This window comes from Leuresthes tenuis, unplaced genomic scaffold (assembly GCF_036924035.1).
Source record: "Leuresthes tenuis unplaced genomic scaffold, fLeuTen1.0.hap1 SCAF_7, whole genome shotgun sequence".
Classification (NCBI taxonomy): Eukaryota; Metazoa; Chordata; class Actinopteri; order Atheriniformes; family Atherinopsidae; genus Leuresthes; species Leuresthes tenuis.
The window spans coordinates 20,305,308-20,330,753 of record NW_027325361.1 but is presented as its reverse complement, the minus strand read 5'-3'; the positions used below and the strand labels follow the sequence as shown (position 1 = coordinate 20,330,753).

Below are 25,446 nucleotides of genomic sequence, written 5' to 3'. Positions count from 1 at the left end.
TCAACTTGATTCCACTGTCAATCAGTAAAATAAGCCTTAAAATAAGCATGGCAATGGACAATTTTCAAGCTATTAATGAGAATCTAGTTTATGTCTATCTAATTTACTAAAGATCTTTACTCCCATTTCTGCACTTGTTTAATTACTTTGTTCAAAAATCACAAGCAGGCTTCGTGCTCCTTGGAAAAAGCTTCCGAGCGCTCCTTTGAAAGCAAAATGTGGCCTGCACCATGATCTGCCTCGCTTGAGTTCCTGTTGGTTGTAAACTGTCATTCAGGGGTGATAACTATCAAGTTAGTATGACTAGCACTGCTACAACAAAGAGAGGCTCTCTGTTATTGAGGATAAAGAAGTTGCTTTGGTAGTTTTTTTCTGACTCTTATTTTTAACTCCAAAAGTTGGCTGAATGGCCACACCCTGAGGACAATATGCACCTTAGAAATAAGCAGAGGCTCCCCATGGAGGGTAGCAGCTGCAGTCTGAAATTGATAAAAACTGGATCAAAGCAGAAAGTTTGGAATTCCTGTCTTCATCGATCATAGAGCATCAATATACTGTATACACTTGTATACTCTGTGTTCTTGATGAGATCTTGAGAAGGCAGGCCTGGATCCATCATGATGTGTATATCTGTTCAGACTGAGATTAGAACTTGACATCATCCTTCCTTTGCTGGTGGCAAAAATAGAAATGGACAATGTCCTACTCTGATTGGGATATAAATTGTATTTGATACCTAGAAAAATGAATAAAGGTGTTGTCTGGTGTTAATGTACATTCTTTAAAGAAACTGGTAGTAGTAAGGACAGTACAGTAAAATAAAAACGGTACAATATATAGTAAACACGCGCGCGCACACACACACGCATACATATATATGTTTATGTATATGTGCGTGTGTGTGTGTGTGCGAGGACGTACATGTTGTCTGCATTTAATTTTTCCGAGGTGTGTATGAACGCAGCATGACGCCGCCTGTGGTGGCTCATTACATTATCTGGCAACCGGAGTGGCAGCGGACAGAGGAGAGGGGATCCCCGGGATTTTTACGCCAAAGCCAGCTAAATACTGATATTAAACTGCTGAAAATCGCGGGGGAACTCGATCAAGCTCCTCCAAGACTCCGTAAGTTCGTGGATCAGTATTTGACTATCTTGGAATCTAATCCGATATCTTAATTTTCAATTAAAATATGACGACGACGGAAGTTTCTCAGTCGGTGTTAGCACAGCTAACGCAAGTTAAGCTAGCTAGCATAGCTTGATCTCAGCTAACGTGCAAGGTAACGATTTGTGTGTCGCTCAGCTACACACATACACTTACCCTGTACGGACTGCCAAGAACAAGCTTCAAAGTAGAGTAATATTGACTAAAGTTTTCTAACAAAACTTACTTTGGGGTGCATTATTAGTAGTATATAGCGGATGTTATTCTGTTTATTTAGTCATTACAAAACTAAAGAAGTCTGGAAGAAGACTGTCATTTCATGTGTGTAATTAACGCTCGATTATTGGAGAATACATAGCGTCTGTCTGCATACGAGTGACCAGAGAGTTAGCGTTAGCAGGCTAACTTAGCTTACCCCTCAGCTAGCCTTGCAATACTCGCTACTGCCTGAGACGGAGTCTGTTTCATTGTCTGCCGTGTATCGCTATTTGTATGCGTTTAAACACCCAAGCTAAATATCATTATTTACTTTATCACACTTCAAGGGACACGCGTTGCAGGTTTCAGTCAGAAATCTCTGTAACCGCTCATAATCTTTGTGGGCTGGTAGCTCGCTTTACTTAGCCACTGGATTTGAAGCCGGACAGATGGACAGGTTGTTGTTGGCAAGCCAAGTTAACGTTAGCATGCGATAGCTTGTTGTTGTTGATGGGTTAGTTGAAAAGAGGTGGCTATTTTTTGGGCTAAGTTGCGTCACTTAAGTTAATATGTACACATTAAGTACCGTTGTCACCGGAAATGTCTAAGCCCCGCGTTCCTTTTCACCGTGGAGGGGTAAGGTTGTGGCTTTATGAGCAATTGATCTCAGAACTTTGTCAGATTAGCTCAACCGTGAAAAGCCTTTTTATGGAGGCGTAATGGTGGACGATTGTGCCTCAGTCCGGGTGTGTGTCTGTCTGTCCGTCCACGACAGCTTCGGTGCGATCGCCCACGCCAGAGTCACCTAAACGCCTACTTTTTGCATGCTACAGAATAGCAACGTTTCTACAATTGAGATCAAATTCATGTCATACTTTTTGTAACGATATGTCTTACTGTCTAGTCTTAAGGGCATGACCTACAACCACTGCATCGTTCATTGCCCATTGAGGTCAGACTTTTGGTGGCATTCCTTTTTTTTTTATCAGTTCCTAACAGTTAACAGTGGCTTCCTGATGATTAATGATTCCTTTTTTTTTTTTGTTAGAGGTTGTTAGCGTCTTAGGATCATTTTAAGCAGTCGTCCTACTTGCATCAGGTGTTCAACCATAGATCATGTTTGAGTGGACAGGTCAGGTGTGTCTTGTGATCTAAACAGCAGAGTGTTTATTCCTTTCTCTTATAAGCAAGTGCCCTCTATTTAGATCAAGCAGACAGTTGGCACCCTTGGCTGGTGATGGGGGACATGTGTCGCTTTGCATTTTATGATGTGCCCTAGAGTTGCCTGAGGATGTGCGCCTCTTATGAAAAACTCCCCAGAGAGTGATGTAACTAGACAGGCATGGCTCGAGATCCTCTCTTATTTTGCAGCATTAAAACTGAAACATTAAGATCCTTGTGCGTCTTTTAACCGATCGTTGTTTAATTCTTTTTCTTTTTCTTTTGCTGTTACCTGTTTACCTGCTCATCATTGGCGTTGTTAAGTCTATTGTGGTTATGCTAGTTTTGGAATTTGTGGGTGTTTACATTTGGGATTTAATCTGGACCTTAATCTTACTGTGTTTTTTCCAGTGGTGCTGAGTTATGACTTGTGCTGCTTTATTTTAATGCTGAGCAGTTGGCATGAAGGTTTAGTCTTAGATTGCAAGTTTTTACATTTAGTTAAAAGTTGTGTTCCGTTTGAATATATAATTGTAGATTTGGATGTACGTCTCCCGTTTTGTTTGGTAATATTTACAATGAATTTATGACATACATGGGGATATTAAAGTGGAAATCACATCTGTTGTAACTACCTCAACTAAACACAATGAGACATTGAATAAACATCGTTCTCCTATCATCCTTTCCTATGGAAACATAAGTCACTCCTTTCATTAGTGTTAGTTTCATTTTATACTTAAACGAATGAAGAGGAAACCTACTAAATCTCACAAATGTCCCTGCTGGGCAATGTTAAATATGAATGACAGATAAAGGAGCCCTCGTTGTACAGGTTTTAAGGACTATTTCATGATGTGGCATCAAAAGATTGCAGCTTTGTTTGTTATATTAAGTGTTTTTTGTTTTTTTGATCTGAGGTGATGCAAAAGTGAATGATGTTGCAGCAAGAGATAATGGATCTTATGTTCTGTGAGAGGCATTACTCTGTGGTCTGAATTTATTAATTTTTCAGGATCCTGTTTCGCCCGTTGTGGCAACGCTAAGTTTTTCCAAGGTTTTTATGTACTGAATCATTTGGTTGCAAGACCTTGTTATGGGGTTTCATCCTCGCAGATTTCCAAAGCATTTTGGTGACGTTAATGTTTTTTGGGAAACTGCCTCTCTGGCACGTTACACCAGCTGTTGCTCCAGATGCCAGGGGACAGGAGCAGACATATCGGCCATGAGTAACCACCCGAAGGCTTTGGGTAATTCTTGGGTTTGGGATTCAGAGGAGTGACATACTCCAATGTTTAACTGATGCAACTTTTTCTTGTTTACCCTGTAGGACTTGATCAGTCATGTGTGTTAGCAATGTGATCAACTTGACCTTTTCAGGCACTGGATATGCAACAGTGACGGTAAAATAAGCTATTAAAACAAATACGTTTTTAGGTCTCATTTCCGATATTGTTGATTGTTGATCACATCTTCATTCAGATATATATATAAATCCTTAAGTGACAACATTATTTTGTTTCACCATCACCACCGCCTTCCTTTTTTACCTTCGGGGAGCATAAATGATACCAAAAGATGACAGAAAAAAAATACCTTTTTTCTTTCTTTCCTTTTACAAAATCCATAGGAATAGGGCTGCTAGGACGGCTCTGTTTTATTCAGAGGTGTAACAGAGGATTCCTTTGAAAAGCAGATGACACGAGGCCCATCGCTACTTGTACACTGTCATCCTTTAGTGAGCAAATAACACCAGGTATGACCTACTAAGACACCAGGGTGTCGAGTCAGACATGAAGCCAGTGTGTTCAGTTCCACTCAGATTGATGGAAGTAGCTGTAAAAGTTTCAGTATTTGAATAGATGAGTCTAAATGGTTAATGTAGCAAACCTTTTCTTCAAATTTTACTTCAGTGGCAAACAAACATGCTCTACTTCTGCCCCCTCGTTCAAACTGGACATGCGTTTGATGGTCCTTCAATAAATGAACAGTCACAAATTAGTTAAATGGTTTCCATTAACATTAGTTGCCACAGTAAAAATAACTGTAATTGGTTAACGCTGATTCTTGTTATTGTAATTGTCTCATTTGACTTTTTCGTATGTGTAGCTTGTCAGAGTGTGACAAAGAAAGGCAGAAAACGATAGACATCAAGAGTGAGGCAAACTTACACCCGTGATTTATTAATGTGAAAAACACATCAGACGAAAGCAAATAACACTCCTTCAGCTGCCACAGGTAGTTTTGCAGGTATATTAAAAGTCTATTCCCATTCCTCCGTGATATTTCAAAGAAGAACAGTCAAACAGTCAAATCCAAGGAAGCTATCTCATATTAAATGAGAGCATCAAGTTCTGTCTCTCTTTTTAACTCGCATTTTCACAAAAAGTGTTATCGATTCAACAGCCACAGTAATGTGCCTCCTGCCTGAGCTTTCACAGCTCTATGTGCTCTCTAAACAGCTGCCTCTGTCTGAGAGGTCACATATGTGACTACATCAGTTTAATTTTGGGGATAGGGCACGGGCTATATTAGTTCTTGCACCCAAGCATCTTCTGACGAGGTATAAATGGGACTCTCCAATATGAATGGATATTGAGCTTCTGTTTGGTCCAGCTTGGACTGGTTCATAAGCAACAACTGGCGTGACTGGTATTGCCTAAAATGGCAAGTGTTAGCGAGACTAACTGCACCTTTTCATTTACACATGGAACACTGAGTGTGGGATTCATTGCATTTGGGTACACGTGGCCTCAGAGTTTGTCCAAGATGGGACCCGCTGTCCTGGGTGATTCCATGCCACACGGTTAATTTGTGTGAGCATCTATTTCATTAGTGCTTTGTCATACGTGCTAGTTTTCATGAATAATTTAGGAATTGTTCACTCTCGGTCACTCTCAGCATGGCTTTTGTGTGTGTGTATGGGGTGGGGGGGTCTTCAGAGAGGCGTGAGAGTTCGTCACTGCCTGGAACTTTCCGTGGAGGAGGAGCATCTGGATACCCAGCTGACCTCCTGCCTTTGGAAGTTACTCTTATTTCGCTCACTGTTTATTAGTAAGTGATCTTGTTTTTAAATTCTGTTGACTGATTGAAAAGAAAAATGCAAATATACCCCCCTCAAAATAAAATCTGCAGAGGGACACGCCAAAGGTATGCAACAGTGGTGACGGGATAACGCACAATCAGCCATTAAGGGTCTACATGTTGCTCACACGGTTCTGTGTCATAAAGGTGGAAATGCAGACTTGGTTGGTGCAAAGTTGCAACTCTCTCTCACTCTTCCTCTTTCTTGCCTCCTTTGGTCCAAGCAACAAAAGCTAGTTAGCAGTTCGACTACGCATCCGGCTGGTTTCATTCTGGTGTCGCACCGAGGTTTGGTGCTGATTTGACAGAGGGTGAAACGTTCTGCTTTTCGCCAAGTGGGGCAGATTGTTGTCTATCATCAACGGGAGTAAGGCTCCTAGTGTCAGACGTGTGTTTGGCTGGCATGTGACGCTAATGTGGTCTGTGCTTAAATTTGCTCCATCAGCTGACATTAAAATGCTTACAATTCAAAATGGGGCTAGCATGTTAGCTTTTAATTGTTAACACACTTCAGTCAACAGCTTTCATGTCTTATCCACAGTGCAACACTCAGGCGCACATTGGCAGGAAGTGTCTGTTGACAATTGCAAACAATCTCCCCGATGCATGGTGGCCTGTTATTGGAAGTGTACGAAGTAACATTTGGTAGCACAGCCATCAATAAAACATGCTCACTTTTGCCAAGCACTTCCGATAATGTTCCTTTAACCTGGAAAAAGCCACGTGATGAAGAAGAGAAGGCAAGTGAGACAGAAAAAGACAAGTGAAACAGAAAGCACAACAGCAAAAGAAGAAAGAGATCTGCAAGCCACACTGAAAGCTTTGCAACTTGTCTGTTAAATGCTTAAAAGATGAGCAAGATGACGTTGAGTTGCTCAGAATGTGATGCTCGTTACACAATGTTTGCAACGGAAACAAAGAACACCCTTTAAAGATGAACGTGGTTCCTCCTCCCACAATCTTGTGGCGTCGAGAGAGCACAACCCCGACGAGAGGAAAAAGCAGAGCTGTCGGCCAGATCCGTACAGCACATCACGTTGTAGAGAGAGGAAATGTGTTTTAATAAAAATAAAGAAACACCCCAATTCTCCAGAAGCAAACCAAGCTACTGCTGAATTGGTCTTGTTTTACTCTAGCCCAGAGGTTTGTTTCTGGTCTGTTTTCGATCATCTGTCTATAATAAGAATAACGATTTGGCGCACTTCAGCAATTAGAGTGGCAGACCTAAGAAGAAAAGGAGTGAATTAAATTACTAATGCGCTTATAATGAAAAAGATGTTTAAAATCTGATTGATTGCTTTGTAGAAGTCGAATTTCTACCTTCATCACCAGATGGGGGGGGAAATTTTATCGAGGATATCTGCATATTTCTTTTACTCCATCACAAAAAAGACACTAACGAGAGCAGCGGTGGCTCTAATGTGGCCTCTAGTCTGAAGCCCTGTTACAGTGGAGATGCCTAAAAGATGACACCTTTAGTAAGGGACTGCCATGAAAGTCATGTGCAGGTGGAAGCGCGACGATGCTGAGTTTGGCATGTAGTAGCCCAGGTTATTTACACATTTAGGCACTCCTTTAAATCTTATGTCGCACACACAGAGCCGACCTCGACATGCTCTGCTGTCTTCGTTCCACCTTTGCATTCCTCCCACCTGCACAGAAGCATGTTAAAAGTAGAAGTAAACAAGAATTTGAGCAAATACTTGGGCCTTGACATCACTGCTGCGTGAGGTTCACAGACAAGACTAAGGTCGTGGAAAGAAGTCTTTATAATCCTCGCCTTATTGTTTCTAAAAGACGGTGGGCATCTTCCAATAGTTTTAAGCCGACACTCTCATTTCATGCAGGTTCAACCAGAATCCACCGGTCACATCCACTGAATACGGTATCTCCGCTCTGTATTTGCGTATTTATTGTGTATTTATATTCGATGCACAAACTGATCGTAGAGTTTCTGCGATTTGAATAAAATATCAGCCTGATGTGCGTCTTGTGGCTGTGTAATTAATAAGTAGCTTGTGCTTTATTAAGTTTGTCTTTCAGTTTTCTTTCAGTCTGAATGTGATTACTTAAATCTCGTTTTCATGTCTCTGCTGAACAGCGTTTGATTTGTTGTGGTCTAACGACTAGGTTAACCCGAGCTGATAAAGATCTTGCAAAATGATGATTTGTTGCCTGTAAGGGGGTAACTGACCCAAGCAAGTGTTGTTGGGCTCCGGGTGCCGATGTTGTGCACGCTTTTTAAATGTCTGTTTAAACTGCTTTCTTTTTTTCGCTCTCTAAGGTCCCCCCTCCCTCTTCTCTGGTCACTTCCTGCTACCATCCATTTCAGAGAAATGTAATCTGATAGCAGTCTGCGTGTGTCCTGGCCCTCCAGTCTGTATGAGGGTATGTGCTTCTGGTTTTACAGGATTACGGAACAACCATTTGGAAGCAATTTGGCTGAAATTGGAGATTATCCCTGCCTTGGACTTTTGAAAACATTCAGCTATTCTTTTTTTATGATAGCTTGTAAACAGTTGTGGTTGAGAATGTATTCAGTGACTTTTATTTTTGTGGTTACAGGCTCCGGAACTTTACTTTGGATGTTAAGATGTTTCAGAGTTTTCTAATTGGTCTTTTATGGTATTTGAAAGTCCGTAGATGTTCTGTTCTGGTAGTGGCTTGAAACAGACGCGCAACACTTCAGACGATTTTTATATATTCAAATAAAAATATGTGTAACGGTACCAGAATCCAGATTGGATGTGACTTTTAGAGTAAATGCCCCTCTTGTTACTTCTTTATGTGATGAGGCTCCATTAACAAGTGACAGTGTGTCTGTAATACAACCAACAAAACTCACATGGCTGAACGTGGCTACATTTTTATGTGATCATGTACAGAAGTCTGTTTTCCACTTCCTGGACTTTGTGTATTGTCGTCGTCGTGTTGCTGAGGGAGAATCCAGGTGGAGACATGCGCACACATAGATACACTCTGTGTAGCTCTGGCTCTCATTTGCGCACACACACACCCAAGCACACACACACACACACAGGCAGTCTGGCAGATTCAGGGTTAAAGGCTTCCATTTTGTTAGGTAACACCCTAATGGTCTGATCTGTCAGTGGCGTTAAAATGGCAGGGGCTTAACCCTTGGCGTTCGGGACACAACCAGTAGGGGCACACACAGACACACACGCACACACAGACTTCTGGGCTGGCCGAGCCTACAGCAGAACAACCGAGGAGGGAGTGTGTCTGTGTGTGAGGCAGGGAGGGGTAAGACGGAGAGTGAGCAAGTGAGAGAGAGAAGACAAGGAAGAGTATTTTTCACTTGGGTACAGTTAGATTATGGCTCAGCTAACCACATGCGCTCTGCACACTTCTCCCTCCCCCAACCATGGCACCTCCTTAGCTGGGTCCCTGCCCCCACTCCCAAGCCTGGTGCACAGATCAACATACGATCTTTTTTTTTATCTTTTATATCGATGATCTCTGAAAGCAACAAATGTACTCTTTGATTGCCTGAAAATGATCGTAAATGTTTGAATCGATACAAAAGCAGCAGCACACGTAATCCTTTCTGGTGGGGAGTTGGATGCAATTGTGTCAAATTTAAGGTAATTGCATGGCCAAATATTGCAAGGAAGACAATTGGCAGTTTGAGGAATTGAATCTATATACCATCGGCCATTGTCTCTCAGTTACCCAAAGATGAGTTGTTCTATTGTCTGTTAGTGAGCAATAATAATCCATACTTGTATTGCCTTTTATTGGACAGTAAATTTGTTCTTTTCCCCCTGTATTGAGCCCTAAGGACTCAGTGGAGAGCCCTGTTTTTCTTTTTTCTTTTTTTAAATGGCTGTTAATGTGTTGGCTGGCTGTGTCCAGTCCCAGAGGGGAGATGATTACAGTGCTTGAGATGAGAGGCGAGCATGCTACCTGAGGGGGATGAGCCTTTGCCATTGATCCGGTCGGTCTCTGTGAGCCGCTGGACACAATGGGAGCGCGACCGAGAGTAAAAACCTGTAGTGTCAGTCCAGGTCACACATTACTTTCCATTTCCTTTAAAGTGAGTTCATCTTATCCTGCTGCCCCTGCACGCTTGGGTAGTAGATATTTTATGTAGACTACACAACCCTATCAGAGAAATGCAGATGCTTTGAGTTGAGCAAGGCTGTTTTTAAGAGGCGAGCAGCCAGCTACAAGCCTTTTCATATTTGTGTTTTTTAGGTCAGTTTTACTGGGCAGATTTTTTTTTTTATCATTCACAGCCTCTGTGTTCTTTATTTGTCACTACGATCTGCTTTGCCCTGAAGCCTTATTTTTCTGGGGGAAACCAAAGAGCCATGCATCTACTTCATCTCCAGTCTCCTGAGAGAAACAGGCACAGATAGCTAATCAGAGGCTGGTCCTCCACTACCCTCGTTTTCATCCTCTTTTCATTTTCCTTCCTGTGTTCGGTAGTGGGGTTGTTTGTTGTAAGAAATTAATCTTCATTAGAAAGACTTGCCTGCAGTTAGAGACGTGGCATTAGGAGGTTATTGATAGAAGTATCAATACCAGAGTTCGTTATTGGAATTGATCCTTCTCTGTACTCTTATCAGTACCTCTACCTCAATTTAAAGGGATTCAGATTCATAATTATGCCCACCAGCGCTCAACGTGCTCATGTCTGACGGTTAATTATTGTTCATAAGGAGGGAGAGAGAATTAAAATTTAATACATTTATAATTTATTTAGTGCATGAGATCTACCAGTAGCTGCCATCCTGAGAGACTCGTATGTTGGGAGCAGAGCGTTGGGTTGTCTGCAGGTAGTTTCAACAACTGTGTTCATTTAAGTACTGTTATCCCCCTAAATGGCTTATGAATCAATGTAAATGTGATGTTTGCACTAAAATATCTTCATATGCCTAATTCCAACACAACGCACACATGAGGAAGTGTTTCATTTATCGCATGAGGTTCAGGCTCAGGACCTTTCAGCGTCAGTCTCACCTCAAATTTCAGTGCCGTACTGCGCCTTGGTCATTAAAAAAAAAAAAAAAAAATCCACCGTAAAGTGTAGCAAATGGATCGAAACATTTCTGCATCCACTGACCCAAGATCGCTTGGTCTTTAGGAAAGCTGGAAAGGGTCCACGCCCGGAGAAGCAGTGGCGGGTTACTCGTTCCGTGCAGCGCGACAACGTCTGCTTTAAAATGCCAGCGGAGGATGGTGTGCTTGCTCTCGCTCTCATGGGAACACTCTGCCCCGGACAGTTTGACCATACAAAGAAAAATGAGGAGCTATGACGTGATTTTTGGCCACGGCTGTTGAAAGAAGTCTCTTGGAGAACTCTGGAGAAGTCGAGTTCTTTCTGCATGAAACTCTTTGGGTGATTAAGGTGATGATGCACTGCAGATAAGCCGGAGAACAGAAGAACATGCTACGGGCCTTTAAAATGAAACTAAGACGTCCGTTATGACTCAAGCAGACGGGGAGAAGAGAATGAGTTTGTTCTGTTGTATCACAATTTCAGATTTTTATGGAAGGTGTCTTTGTTCGTTGTTTTTTAATAATTCAACAAAGCATTCAGTAAATATCTGCCCCTCTTTCTGTGTAGATCAGATTTCAGCATCCTCTGAGGGCCGTTTAACAGATTTACTTCCTTCGACATGCTGCTGGCAAACGTCCTGTGGTGTCATGAATGCATCTATCCCACCGTAGTTTTTGCTCTTAAATGTTTCATGTTTTAAAGTTTGCAGTCAAGTTGGCAAATTGGTTTCAGCCCACAGATATTGTGCCACGCTATGAGCAACATGTAGCATACGTATCTTACCTTTCACAGCAGTATCCCGGCTACAAGTTTCGTGAGCCGTGACTCTCAAAGATCGGGTCTTTGCTTGTTTCGTACAAGATCGCCCGTCGATTTCTCATCTTGTGTCTGTCATAAATTTAGGCCTCAAGACTGTCACAGGAGGCACTGAATTAGATTTTCTTTAAAAAACTATAAGCAAGAGCAGACTTACTGAAAAAGGTAACGATTTCACTCACTAAAATGATGAGGAGGACCCAGCATTACCTTTATTGTCTCTATAACTCACTCGCTAATACATGGCACGTACACGCTCTACACACTCTACTTTTTGGTGTTCCAGACCAAAACACGAGGACATATAGCAGCGCACACTCGTGCCCCTTGATAAAATGTTTAGTCATAGTCTTAAGCAGTGGTTACTTAATGCAACTAAATGGTTGCAGTCTGTATGCCTTTATGGAATGTATAGCATAGCGAGTCAGTGTTTTAGATTTGAGTTTATAGTTCAAGGCTGTCCATATATGTTTATAATATCGAGGCTGGAATACGGTGGAAAGGAGTTCTGGTCGGCAAAAAGTCAACAGTCGACAAAGGTTTTGGCCAACAATGAGAATCTTAATCAGACAAATTTTTGTTGGTCTGTTAACTCTGGGGAAGTGAGGTATTGGTACTTTTCCATGAGCTTATTGCACAAACTTATATTTTCAGTTATTCTTATTGGGTTAGAAGCAACAGAATACCTTCGATTTCCTCTCTCTCGCTCACATTCCAGCTGTTGTCAGCTGTTGTCTGGTTCCTTGTCTATTAAATGAGCTGCAGCGTGCCCATACGATCATTTGTGTGATGAGTCTTCCTCTCCGGGCTTAAGAGTGTCTGCCCGACACAGAAATGAAATGATTATTTAGATAATCAAGTGTTGCTCCATTCTTTTTGGTATGTACTTTTTTTGAAAAGGGGAAAAACAATCCTTATGGGATCGGAAAATCTATTTGGCTGCGGTGTGATCTTGCGAGCATTTTTCTGTACATGATCGTGGATTGATTAGATTTGTAAGAGGGGAGGGACTAACCTGTGTGTGTGTGTGTGTGTGAGGGGTGGGGCTGAATCAAAGCGCTGCATGCGGCTGACATTTGTGTGTGGTGGGGGGGGCAGGAAAAGTGCAACAAATGATAGACTATTTGCGTTGAATCGAGAATGCTGCATGAACAAGGAAAGTTTTTGTTGGGGGCAGCCCTGTCAAATTCATCCTTGAACAGAACTGCTATTCTTGGTTGCGGAGTCCCAGGAAGTGAGCTTTTTGAGCGCCCCTCCTCTGCTGGGATCTTATCACAACTTGCTGATGGATTAATGCACCCTCATGGTTTGTTTTTATGTCCATTGGAGTCGGTTCTATATTGTAGCTGGATGAGAGAGCGTTGAAACTACCGGAACATGTACTACTAGATGGATCTTTTTGCATTTGATTGCAACATATATCTGGTGATCTGATACTAGTTTTGAATTTGACTAATTCAACCTGGACAGAAAGTGTGTTGTCACCGAGGCTCATGGACCTGTAATACCCTGCTTAGACCTCCCCGTCTCCTCCTCTTAAGCAGTGTCAACACTGTGCAACGTTGCCTAATCTTTGGACTGTTTGACGTCTTACTGAATCAACCAGTGATAGTCCTTCACTGTGGGTTTAGTTGGATGAAGTGTGATGCAACGATGATATTGGGTACATGTTTAAATATAACCCCTTGCTTACTGCAGTATTTACTGGACTCATAATGGTATCTATCTCCTGAGGGACAAAGATAGCCACGTGTCTTCAAGCCTGAAACGATCAGCCTGCAACGCTGGTAACATTGAGATCTGACTGTACAGTTATTACTCATTTTGTAACTGACATGGTTCACCACCACACCATTGCAGCGTGAGCACTGTGCAGCCATTATTACAATCCTGCTTGGTTAAGTACGGCTTCTGAAGCACTGTGTGCAGAATGCACACCCACACCCAAGCTGTCATCTCTGGTAGATAGATGGTCTTTGTGTCCAGGGATGGTATAACAGGGCACATCTGCCCTTGCTGTGCAGGAGAGCAGGGTACAATGTAGCCTCTACAAGCTGTCATGAACGTTTGCTGCATTAAAGTTGCTTGATCTTGGATGTTGTTTGGCTTAAGTATTAATACAATCATGTACATTTTTCACCTGCCAAATATCCAAAGGCGTTGTTCATGAAGGCCAGGCAGTGTCACTGTGCGGCGTGTATTTCCAGTTCCCTCCTAACCTCAACGATCTTTGAATGCTATGGTGTTCAGCAGAGTAGTGTGCTGTGCTACCAGGGCAAATCATAGCAGACAGTCACTAATGGTAAGTAATACTGATCATTAGACCCGGATCATTTGGTATATGCTTTTTTTCTCGACCAAATAACTGTTACAGGTTGGTCTTTAGAATTTATTTCACCCCATGTAAGTTATGTCTGTCTTCATTTGAAAGAAAATCTTGAGCAGAATTAACAAACCTGAATCTGTAGAACAAACAGCAGAAATGTGTTTGAAAAAGTTTAAATGAGATCTTTGTAGTCTTATTGAATAGTAGACGGAACGTTCAAAGATGTTTACTGAGACAAACTACACTGAAAGTGTATTTAAAGGTAATCATGAATGACAGGCTATCGTGTTATGTGTTGACTCTCCACAGCCTGAACTAAGTCATGTCAGAGTGTCTTATAGCTTTGTTTTGGAATGTCTGAAGATGACATGATTTTTTTCTTGCTGCCTTATTCCATGTGTGGATCATGTCTGCAACTGCCCTTCTTACCCTTTAATGCTACTTTGTTTCTCCAAGGGTGAGGTGTTCGTCTTCGCTCCATCTTAGACCAGTTAGAACTGGTTTTTCAGGGAAGTAATTTACCTGTCATAAATTCTCGAAGATATGTTCAGGAGCTGTGATGAAGCACTTATCTTGAATGTTTGCAAATGCAATATATCTCATATAAGATATTAATTCCAGTGAGTATGTGAGCGTCTGTTCCTTTGTGACTACATGACCTATATGGGTGGTTTGGTGGGAATGTATTTTTTCTGCTGTGTAATAGGTTTTTCCCAAAGATCTAAATGGGTCTCTCATCCTCTGCTGTTACTTTACTAAGTCAGAGTTGGGCCAGCTTTTGGGGGACAGGTTGCAGGACAGGAAATGTCCAGAAGCCTCTGTCATGTCGACGAACCGCAGCAGTTTGACTGTCGAGTCGATCAAAAGAACGATTAATATCTTGTTTGAAAGGAACGTCTCTGGGTTTGGAGTGGGTGTGAGTGGAATAAGACAATTGAATAGTGCATGTAAGGCCCTGTGACATTGAAATGGGTATTTTTCTTATGCGGGTGCAACCCAAAAACAAATATATAAAGTACCTCATGATTCAGTCAAGAATTTGGTGTTGCGTAACAATCAGAGGTCAGCCATGTCTCTGAAGAAAAGCAAGCTTTTGTTTTTCTTTTTGCTGGAGGCACTTCTATAAATACGTCTAAAACTACGTTTTACATCAGTTCAACTCAGGATTCCGTTGTGTAATTTGTTTTTATCTAATCTGATGAAAATCGTTGAAATGAAATGGGATTATGAGAATTTAAATCAAAAGGCTCCCAAGCAATCCCACCAGAAGCTTGTGGTGATATTAAGAATCAGATTAGCTGGTTGGGTTTAGCTTCTTTTGACACTCTGGGACTTCTGTGGTCAGCTGTCACTTTTAAGCTCAGACCTGGCACTGCTGTCATACAGTTTTACTGACATGGTTTCAGGTCCTCATTGTACCTCAGTCATGGTACCTTGACCCAAAGGTTACCTCATAATGCATATAGGTATTTACTTTGATTGCTTTGTCTAACTCTGATAAGACAAATCAGACAGGTTTGTTACTGGTGCAGTAACGGTGCCCACCGTAACCTGTACTACGCTGCCTGCTCTGAAAGTTTTCACTTGTTTTTCTGCGTTTTCTAAATGCATTATTGCATTATGTAATAACTACTTTCTTTGCTTCTATCTCCAGGGAGAGAGCAGCCATGTCTGAGGAGGCAGTGCGTCAAACACGAAGCCAGAAGCGGGCTCTGGAGAGGGACCATGTATCTCCGACTGGGTCTTTAGGGGACATGGACAGTAAACGGGTGAAGCTGGAGAGGGGTGACGCAGCCGGGACCCCGTTAGCCCTGGTGGGATCTGAAGCCGAGGGCGTCAAGTTGAAGAGCGAGCAGGCTGTCAAGGTAGCAGCCAGCATCCTAAAGGCCGGGGAAGTGAAGGCTACCATCAAGGTGGAGGTGCAAACTGGAGATGAACCTGTTGACATGAGCACATCCAAAAGGTGAGGAGAGGAAAACAACCACATAGTTTGGTTTAGCCTCAGGCGTGTATTGAAGTGCTGGAGAAGCATTGTCAGTGTTTTTGTCGGGGCTTAAAGCTTGTTGTCCATGAAGAATATACCATAATATTTAGTCTGCATGATAGTGTTACCAATTTTAATCTATGATCAACACTGAAAGGAATGCAACAAACCCTTTACCATGGGGCAGTCCCAGTCTGCTCCTGGGCCTTGCTTTTTAAGCCAGCCAACTTTGTCTACAATTAACCCTTTAAGTGTTCCCAGCTTTACAAAATGCACAATTATAATCTGCTCACAAACTAAAAGAACTCAAGTCTTCCTGTGTTAATGTGCTTGGCTGAGGTTGAATCATCAATCATGGATTGAAAAGACAACTGAGGTACATTAAAGATCATCTTAAAGATCATTCGTAAGCAACAGTGTTATTTATGGTACTGCACGCCTTGGATTTCATGCATACACAGCGGGTTGCTTTGCGTTGAGCAGCGTCTATTTGAGTTTCAGGTTTCTTTCTAAATATGCACTAGCAAGTGGTCTGACAGGAGTCATACAGGAAGTCGCTGTGTGGTTGTCGGCAGCCTGCCCCCATTCTAAAAACTTTGAGGCTCCTGAGGCCCGGGCTCCATTTTCTCCCACAGCAGCACCTGAACTCTGCCTCACACTTCACACAAAATGAAGGCTATGTGTCACAAACTGGTTCCAACTGGCCGTTGCCATGGTTTCCACGTTGGAAGGAGCAGTTGGAGGAAGGAGGGGCCAGGAGGGGTGGTGGGTGTGTCACATGACCACACAGAAATGCCTGATGTCATGTGACGTGTGTTTGGTAGAGCAATAAATACACACGCTTATGTGATAGCAGTTAAAGTGGAACAGAGAGGTGATTCAGCTGCAAGTGTGTTGGCTTTGTCTGCGGTGCATCATAATTACACATAAGTGTCACCTTTGGCCCCGGCTGAGCCCTCAGCTTGAGTTTTTGTGCTTTCTCACTGCAAGGTGATTATTTTATTGTTTATATAAAGGAGAAACTCTGTGAACGCCAACTCTATAAAAGCATGAATGAAACCGAACGCAAGCCAAGTTTTACCCATGCCAGACATCAATACACTAACTGAATTGATTTAGTAGATGCCAGTAATGGTTACAAATACAAAATGTGTCTTTTGAGATGACACAGATGCTCCTTTCTCTGTTTTGGTAGGTTGCAGGCTATTCGATGCTTTGTATACATATCAGCAATATGTCAATTTGAACAAATCTCCTTTCGGTCAGTTCCGCTGTCTGTTTATAGCCAAGCTATTTCATTACCTTAAAGAGCCCGGCGTTGCTGAAATTGGCACTTGACAGTATTGCATTGCACTGGAGCCCACTGCACCTCAGGATGACTGATTCAGCAATCCTATAGTGGGGTCAGTGTGAAGCCATGATGGGGGGAAGCCGAGCCAGGCACAAACACTGGACCTTACATAACCCAGCTAGTGTGTGTTGTGGTGCTTGTGTAAGCTGTTCTCACTAGCTTGTAGCAACCACCACAAGCTTATGTGTGTTATGTTGGCAGCAACACTGTCAGTAAAGATGCTGGGTTGCCATTAGACGTTTGTGAAAGAGTACTAAGAAGGTCTTAAAATCTCAATAATCCAACTTGCAGTGTTTCTCTCTCTCTCTCTCTCTCTCTCTCTCTGTCGATCTTGTATTATTACAATGTATGTGCAGAATGTAAACAGAAGGCGGAGAAAACTGCCACCCCCCAGCTTTGCTTAACGAGAATAATCTTTCTCAGAACAACAGTATTAGGACAGCACTGGGTTCGGGGCAGTTCTTACAGGAAGAAGCAGTTTGATGCATTTAACAGGGTTTGACTTTGTTTATGGCAAACGGATGAGAAAAGTTGTATTATGACACTAAATGCTCATTAAGGTCTGTTTTGAGATTGCCTCGATGAACTATGACATTCTTACATGCGTGCATCAAAGATGCTGTGATATGATTGACCTCACTGAACTGAGCTTGCTGCCTGTAGAGGAAAGCTGGTGAGACAGCTGTGGAGGGGGGGAAAAAAGAGAGAGAGGATGGCAGATAAACGACTCCGGAGACAGGGGTGCGCAGAGGGAAGAAAAAAAAGAAAAACTGAGTCAGTGAGTTGGAGTATAAAAGATGAACAAGTAAGGATGGGGGAGGGGTGTGTGAAGTGGTGACTGAGTGAGAGTGAGTGTACACAATAGGTTGGCTCCTGGCCATCTATTCCCCTCCCCCTCACTGTCACCCTCTCCAGTGTCTCCAGCGGACCTCTGCTCCGCTCTGCTTGTGACTCTGATGTCAGCAGCTGGGAGGGAGGGTAGAGCCGAGGCCCAGGCTGTGCCGATCCGGCTAGGCCCTAGGCCTCACCACGGAGGTAGGGGAGGGATGAGGCCCTGTCTGGGTGGTCAACTTGGTCCGAGTTTGAAGTCCTGGAACCTCTCTGTCGACATAAACTCAACAATTATATAACTCGACTGCAGAAGTGCATGCGTGACTCCCCACCGGGGCACAAACATCTACCTCTCTCCTACTGTCATATCGCAGCCCCTCGCGTCCCTCGTCCGATCCAATATTTTCTCACCACCCAGACTTCTAAGACCTTACAGGGTCCCTACTGTCGCCCCAGCAGATCTACTCTTCCTCTACTTCTTTGTCCAACTCCTCTCCAGACTGATGTTTGTAGCTTGCCACTCGTCAGCTCTGTTCATGTTAGTCGACAGGAAAAGCTTTGAAATGGTTTATCAAATCCTTCAGCCTTTTCTGGAATTAAAAAGAACAACATTGCAGTTAATTTGGCTGATGTTTTCACCTATTTGGCAGGTGATTTTGTTGTTTGAAGGGGGAGAGCAGGCGACGCTACCTTTCACTAGATATAATGGCTTGTTGTTCTCTTCCCTTGCCGCCATTACTCTGTTATTGATCTCTTGATTCTCACCTTCTTGTGTGTCCCAGCACACGTTCTCGCCAAAGCTGGGGTGATTTTGGTTGCATACCGCCATCTACTGGGCGAACAACAAAACTACAAGTTAATTGTGACTGCGCTATCGTAGACCGCCGTACTAAATGATTTATAGAATCGATGTGTTGAATAAGGATTTTTATGTAATGTTCCCTCAGTGACATCAAGAAAGAACGACAGCCACCATCACCAGATGATGTCATTGTGTTATCAGACAACGAGCCATCCAGTCCTCTCATGAACGGCCACTGCTTCACGAAGACTGACACAGATAAGCTGATGGTAGGAAAACTACATTTTGTAACGTTTTAAACAAATAGCCTTGCTGTCCTTCTTGACGCCATCTAAAAAGCCCAAACAAAAAACACGCAACTTGTGCTGCTACTGCAATTTACTGTAAAGTTGTTTTAACTTTTTTTGTATGCAGAAAAGTTCACCTGAGGAAAGGGAGCGTATCATCAAACAGCTGAAGGAGGAGCTGAGACTCCAAGAGGCCAAACTGGTGCTCCTCAAAAAACTACGACAGAGCCAGATCCAGAAGGAGAGCACTGTACAGAAGGTGAAGACCAGAGAACGTGTTGATTCCTCATGTTAAGAGTAACCAATAACCACCAGTGACCATCTCACGGAATTTCATGGTTACACTTTGTTAAAGCATACACAGTTAATCACTTGCAGTGACCTTTTTAAAGGAGGAAAAATATTGGACAAATGCTAAAATATTGTGTTTACGTGCATGATGCCATTGCAAGTCGATACGGTGACTTTCTACTTGAGCTGCAGCCTTGGTGTGAATACCAGAGTTTTAGATCGTATATATTCTGTTCTTTTTTGTGGGTCTCAGTCCTAATTAATGTGCAAACTGCTTCCCCTAATGCCAGGCGACTGGTTCTGTGGCTACTCCTCCCCCTCTTGTGAGAGGTAGCATGACATCCAGCAAAGGACCCCTTCAGGTAGTTACCATCTTTCCTTGCCTCATCATAAGTAACATACATACATTCATATAAAACGTACTGTCATATTGTGAAATGCCTGCATAATTAGGGTGGATTCTGTAAGCTCACTGCGTTTTTTTGCTTAAATGTTGAACAAAATGTTAAGTGTCGTTTAAATAAGCCGGCCATTTTATGTGTACAGGTGACAGGTCGTAGCTCAGGCACCGTTATCCCCCCTCCTTTGGTGCGGGGTGGGCAACACCTCCCGTCCAAACACAACTCTCAGATTGTCATGCCACCCTTGGTCAGAGGAGCGCAGGTTGGTGCCCGGGAGGGAAATGGAACTGACTTATGACTGCTGTAATGTTTCCATGCCTACCGTGTACAGTGCTTTTTATTGAATTATCATTTTCTCTGTTTCTTCTCCATCTTTCCATGCCCCCTTTCCTCTGTAATGGCTGCATCTGTGTGTGTGTGCACGCATTTGCACCGATCAGCCTATCGCAGTGACTCCTCAGCAGATAGCCAGTCTGCGTCATCAGCACAGTGGCTCAGGCCCGCCTCCACTCTTGCTGGCTCCCAGGGCTTCTGTGCCCAATGTCCAGGTCCAGGGCCAGAGGATCATTCAGCAGGGCCTCATTCGGGTGGCTAATGTAGCTAACAACAATGTCATGGTCAACATCCCTCAGGTGAGGACATAGTGGACAAGCTATTCCCCACATGTGTAGGGAACCTTCCGTGTTGAGTTTTTTGTGAAGATTAAGTCCTCATGTGTTGCTTCTACCAGGACTTACATTCTGTTTGTGTGCATTCAGGCTTCACCAACTAGCCTAAAGGGCTCTTCAGCATCACCCAACTCCAGTATCAATGATTCTCCAGCCTGCAGACAGGCAGCTGCTAAACTAGCACTGCGTAAACAGCTGGAGAAGACACTGCTGGAGATTCCTCCACCCAAACCTCCTGCTCCTGAGTTCAACTTCTTGCCTTCTGCAGCTAATAATGAGTTCATCTACTTGTTGGGTTTGGAGGAGGTGGTGCAAAAACTTTTGGAGATGCATGGCAGGGGTGGGTAAATGTTTTCACTTCTGCGGCTTGTTCAGAGATGTTGCAGTATAGCGGTGGAGCTAATTACTGATTGTAAAAGTATGAATACACTTTAACACGTCTGTTACCCACCACATAGGTAATCTGGGCCCAGGTGCTGCAATTGCCAGCTCCATTCCCAAAGAGCCATACACCTGTGCCCAGTGTAAGACGGACTTTACATCCCGCTGGAGAAAGGAAAAGGCTGGGACCATCCTCTGTGACCAATGCATGTCGTCCAATCAGAAGAAAGCCCTGAAGGCTGAGCACACCAATCGTCTGAAGGCAGCCTTCGTGAAGGCACTGCAACAGGAGCAGGAGATAGAGCAGCGTATTCTCCAGCAGGCAGCATCCTCTTCCTCCTCATCTTTGCCTGGCTCTAAAAGCACGTCGTCCTCTCCCTCAATGTCCAAGAGTGAGATGCTGGTGTCCCAGCAGTACAAGCAGGTCCGAGCTGCCATGCAGCACCGACCAATGTCTGCACACCACATTAAGCAGGTTAGCACGGAAATGTATTACATATCAAAACACATTTTCATATACGGGCTTCAGCTTTTTCTGATTGGTAAGTTCCATCATCATCATCATCATCTTATTTCTCTGTACAGAGCCAGCTGTCACACAGCATCCAGTCTGTGGGTTCCCGTGGTGTGGCCCACTCTTTTACCTCCTCTCAGCTGCAGAATGCGGTGGCAGCATCTGCACTGGGCAGCAGGGCAGATAAACATGCTGCAGCTCGCTCACTGCAGCACGGGGCAAAGGTCAGTGCGGGTAGCAGCAGTAACCAGGGCAACATGGTGGCCTGGAGGAAGCAGAGCGGTGGAAACACAGGTAGATAAAGACCAGATGTGGCAGAGAATGCTCTTCCCGTTTTCTCACTTTCTGCTTCTTTTGAGGTCGATTCCTCTTGACCTTTACATTTGAGATTCTTTTTCTTGTTTTTGTGCTTAGACATAAGATCCATAAGGGAGCACCCATGATGGGGATTGATTGATTTATTCATTTATTTTTAATCCCTGACTCCTTTTGATCTTTAACTTGACCAGAGACAGATTATCGATCCGTCTGTTTGGCTCTTCACCAAATCTACTTGATATCAACTGCATTGACCTTTAATATATTTGTCTCCTGACAGGTGTGACTATGGCCTACGTGAACCCCGGCTTGGCTGCTCATAAGACCACCTCTGCTGTTGAGCGTCAGCGGGAATATCTGCTGGACATGATTCCTTCCCGTTCTATCTCCCAAGCTGCAAACACATGGAAATAATGCAATCTTACTCCCAACTGACACCATAATTATTAGCCCTCTTAATACAATAACAGCCATTCTCATTATCATTCTAATCTTTTCTATGGACTCTGCCTCTGGCCAAAACGGCTGCTGGGGAGAATAAGCATTTTTTTCTTGTTGGATAGAGGTGTTCTTCCACATCTTCTTATGCTACCTTCTTCCTTATTTGAAACCTTTCCGAGTTGGAGTTGTGCTGTAACAGCTCCAGGGATACAAGAAAATATGTCAACTAGATTCTGGGTACCTTTTGTGAGGGTTGGAGTTGACATGGGCATGTACAGTTTCACCTCTTCAGCAAGGTTGCCCCTCCTTCTCCGTTTATTGCCCAAACGTCCCAGTTGCACCCAGAGGAAGTTGCCACAAGATTCCTTTTGCTCCCCTGCCTCTGGATTAGGCAGAAAGAAGTAATAGTCACTATTGTATACAATAAGATTTCCGCCTTACGTCCTGCCCTCTCCAGTGTGAGCCAATCAGACTCGGGCCCATGTGGTGGGCCCTAACCGAACTGACTGAGGACCTCATCACAGGGATTGTTGAGCTTTGAGGACCATCCATTAAATAAGGACTGCTTCAGCTTTGCAAAGATTAATAAAAGAAAAAAAAAAAGACTTTTAAGAGAAAAAAAAAAAAAAAAGGATCTTTATCTGCACACAGACTGCCTCTTTTCTCCAAGCTACAGCGTGCATAGTGGAGAAGCTGATGTGTGTTGGATTAATTTTGTATGGCTGAATGTTAGGATTTTGTCTTTTCTTCTCTAAGTCATAGACTGTGTTTGGAATATTGTGCTCCCTGACACTTTGGAAGTGGCCTCTTGTCGAGGTCATAATTCACAGGCTAATGTTACTGTTGAGGTGGTTTTACATCTGCTGGGTTCCATGTTGTGGCCTGCTTTTAAATACTTTGTTATTGCTAAGATGAAGAGGAAGAATAAAGATTAAGATTTCACTGACTCATGTAAAAAAAAACAAAAAGAAAACACGGAGCTTATGTTTGGAGGACTATTCTTAACGAATATTGTAAAATAAACCTTCCAAAGAACCAGTGGAGCCCAAATGGAATCCCTTCTGCTAGAAGGTTTCTAGTTTATTTGAACCCTCTCTGGATATGAACATGAATTCATGCTAAGCGGAGTGGGTGTAAGGAATGTCAGATTTTTTGACATTTTTTGTCTTTTTTTTTTTTTTGCTTTTAGTCATAGGTTGTGGTGCATTATTTTTCTTCTATAGGCAAACATTCTGAATTTATTTATAGGGATAGTAAAAACATATGCTTATGCCCTACGTTTGAATGGATGTCCACTTAAAATGTGTTTTCCGTCAGGTGGCTCCCACACAGCCTGCAGTTGGTCTGAGAGAAGCTGGACAGCTTTCAGAATGTAGTTTTGCAAACAAAACTTCAAAAATAAAAAAAAATAAAAAAAATGAACCAAGAAAAAAACAACAAAATAAAAAAGGAAGGAAAGGATCAATAGCCCCTTTCACAAACAAAATGACATGAACTTCATAGTCTTTACCCTTAAGGAGGTGTGTGTGTGATTTCTGCCGGGTCATTGAATTTGAGCTAACTGCCTTCACATGAGCTACAGCGCATTTTTATCAGGTTGCAGCAGCACAGGATAAGCTACAGAAGTACAAAGTGTCCCACAGTAAACCGCTAAATTCATTGCCCATGGATATGAGTTATTTAACAATCATGTGTTATTTTCTCTCATTTCCAGTCATGTGGGGGTGGGTGGGGGGGGGGTGTAGTCCATTTGTTGCATCAAGTGTGCTGCTCAGCAGAGGCTTTTCATAAGATATTGAAACATCGATTGGTTGAGTTAATAAAGCTTGTGCTGTTTTTAAAATCCTAGGTTAAAATTGATAATGATTATAATCCACACATTGATCATTGGGGCTGACCCGAACCCCCCCCCCAGTCCTGTTGTATCTCTCCATTATGTTATTAATTTTCACATTCAAACATTGTGTCATTTCTGGTTGTCAACCCAGTGTCTTGCTGCCCTTTTGCCTCTCTCCTTGATGTGACCTAACGCAGTGTTGTGGGGATTTGTGCCCTGTATCCACATTATATTCTTATACTCACAGATTTTTAACGGGTGCCACACTAAAAGATGGTACACTCTGCATTATTCTAATAGGCATCAGTTGAAATGTGTCCCTCTGTTTTGGGGGGGTGCTTTCTCTGCAAGCCTGTCTTTCGTGTAGCGATGCTGCAGTATGACTATTGCTGATGGACATGCAAAGTTAAAATTTCAATTGAGAATTTCATATCTGTGTCAGTGTAGCATCAGAAATATTCCAGGTCGTCTGTACATCCCCGACTGGCAAAAAAAAGAAAAAAAAGTAGTCTGCATCGTATTGAGGCAAAAATGAGCAGGCAAACGAATGAGTCCATCTTTCTGTGTCCTGCTTAATGTAACTCTGTGCTGTCCTGACTACTGCCTGCTGCCGCTGCTTGGCAACAATATCACCATTCCGTTTGTTTGGGGTCGATGTGCCGCTAAATGCAGTGCAGCACGAATGGAAAACAATGTATGAGAAATGTTTGTTTTTTGGGATTTTTTTTTTCTTTTTTTTCTGCTCTATCAAATAATAATAAAACTAATTTTAACCCCTCCTTTGTGGTTGGTTTGTCTCATTTATTCGGGTTGTTGAAGCACAGTGGAGCTGCAGCATGACTTTTTTTTTTCTTTTTTTTTTGCCCTGATGCTGCACCTTGGAGGGGAAAACGTGTATTGGGATATTTAGGTTGCCCTCATTCTTATTGGTAGATTTAGGTTGACCTCATTGACAAAATGGTACATTTCACTATGATGCAAACTGCAGAAAGACCTGTTCCATGTAACATCGTGCTAAACAAGTATAATTATTGAGTATGGTGGGAAATTGCAGTGCCCAGTCCTTGCATCTTATAAATTGACATTTAAATAGTGTCTCAATGTATTTAATGGAACGCATGTGTTAATGCAACAAATTAAATTACCATCATGCTACAGTAGGAATTGACATGGTGGAGCCTGTAGAATTCCATTTATTTCTAGATACAGACGCAACGGATTTTATTAGTCACACTATTTTAAGCAGCAGTAAGGGTGGGTTGCAGTAATTTGCCATAGTCACTAGATGGCAGCAGAGCGCTTTGATCCAGCTGATAGACTTTCCAGCATAAAAGACCAGCCTTAATGTGGATAACACAGGAAGTGTTGCAGAGTGAACCCTGCAAATGTACAGGCAGGCGAGTTTTTCTACGTGAGTTTTTTTTTCTTTTTTGTTAAAGATCTAATATGTCATATCTGCATGATAAATGAAAAGATCTGCACCGTTAAATTTAGCGGTGAATCTGAATGTGGAATTCGGTACAAGTGTTTTCAATCAATGAGATGATCATCGGGATGCGAGT

At 42.8% G+C, this 25,446-nt stretch overlaps 1 protein-coding gene across 1 annotated transcript; it reads left to right on the top strand.

Annotated features, from left to right (window-relative positions):
• The first annotated feature begins 981 nt into the window (after positions 1-981).
• On the top strand, positions 982-23,478 carry gatad2ab (GATA zinc finger domain containing 2Ab). Its single transcript, XM_072389777.1, has 11 exons — positions 982-1,125; positions 15,433-15,741; positions 18,892-19,015; positions 19,161-19,292; positions 19,615-19,686; positions 19,871-19,987; positions 20,166-20,357; positions 20,484-20,733; positions 20,852-21,249; positions 21,360-21,582; positions 21,887-23,478. The coding sequence occupies exons 2-11, from the start codon at positions 15,446-15,448 to the stop codon at positions 22,018-22,020; spliced, it is 1,938 nt and encodes a 645-aa protein (XP_072245878.1). The 5' UTR covers positions 982-1,125; positions 15,433-15,445; the 3' UTR covers positions 22,021-23,478.
• The last annotated feature ends 1,968 nt before the right edge of the window (positions 23,479-25,446 follow it).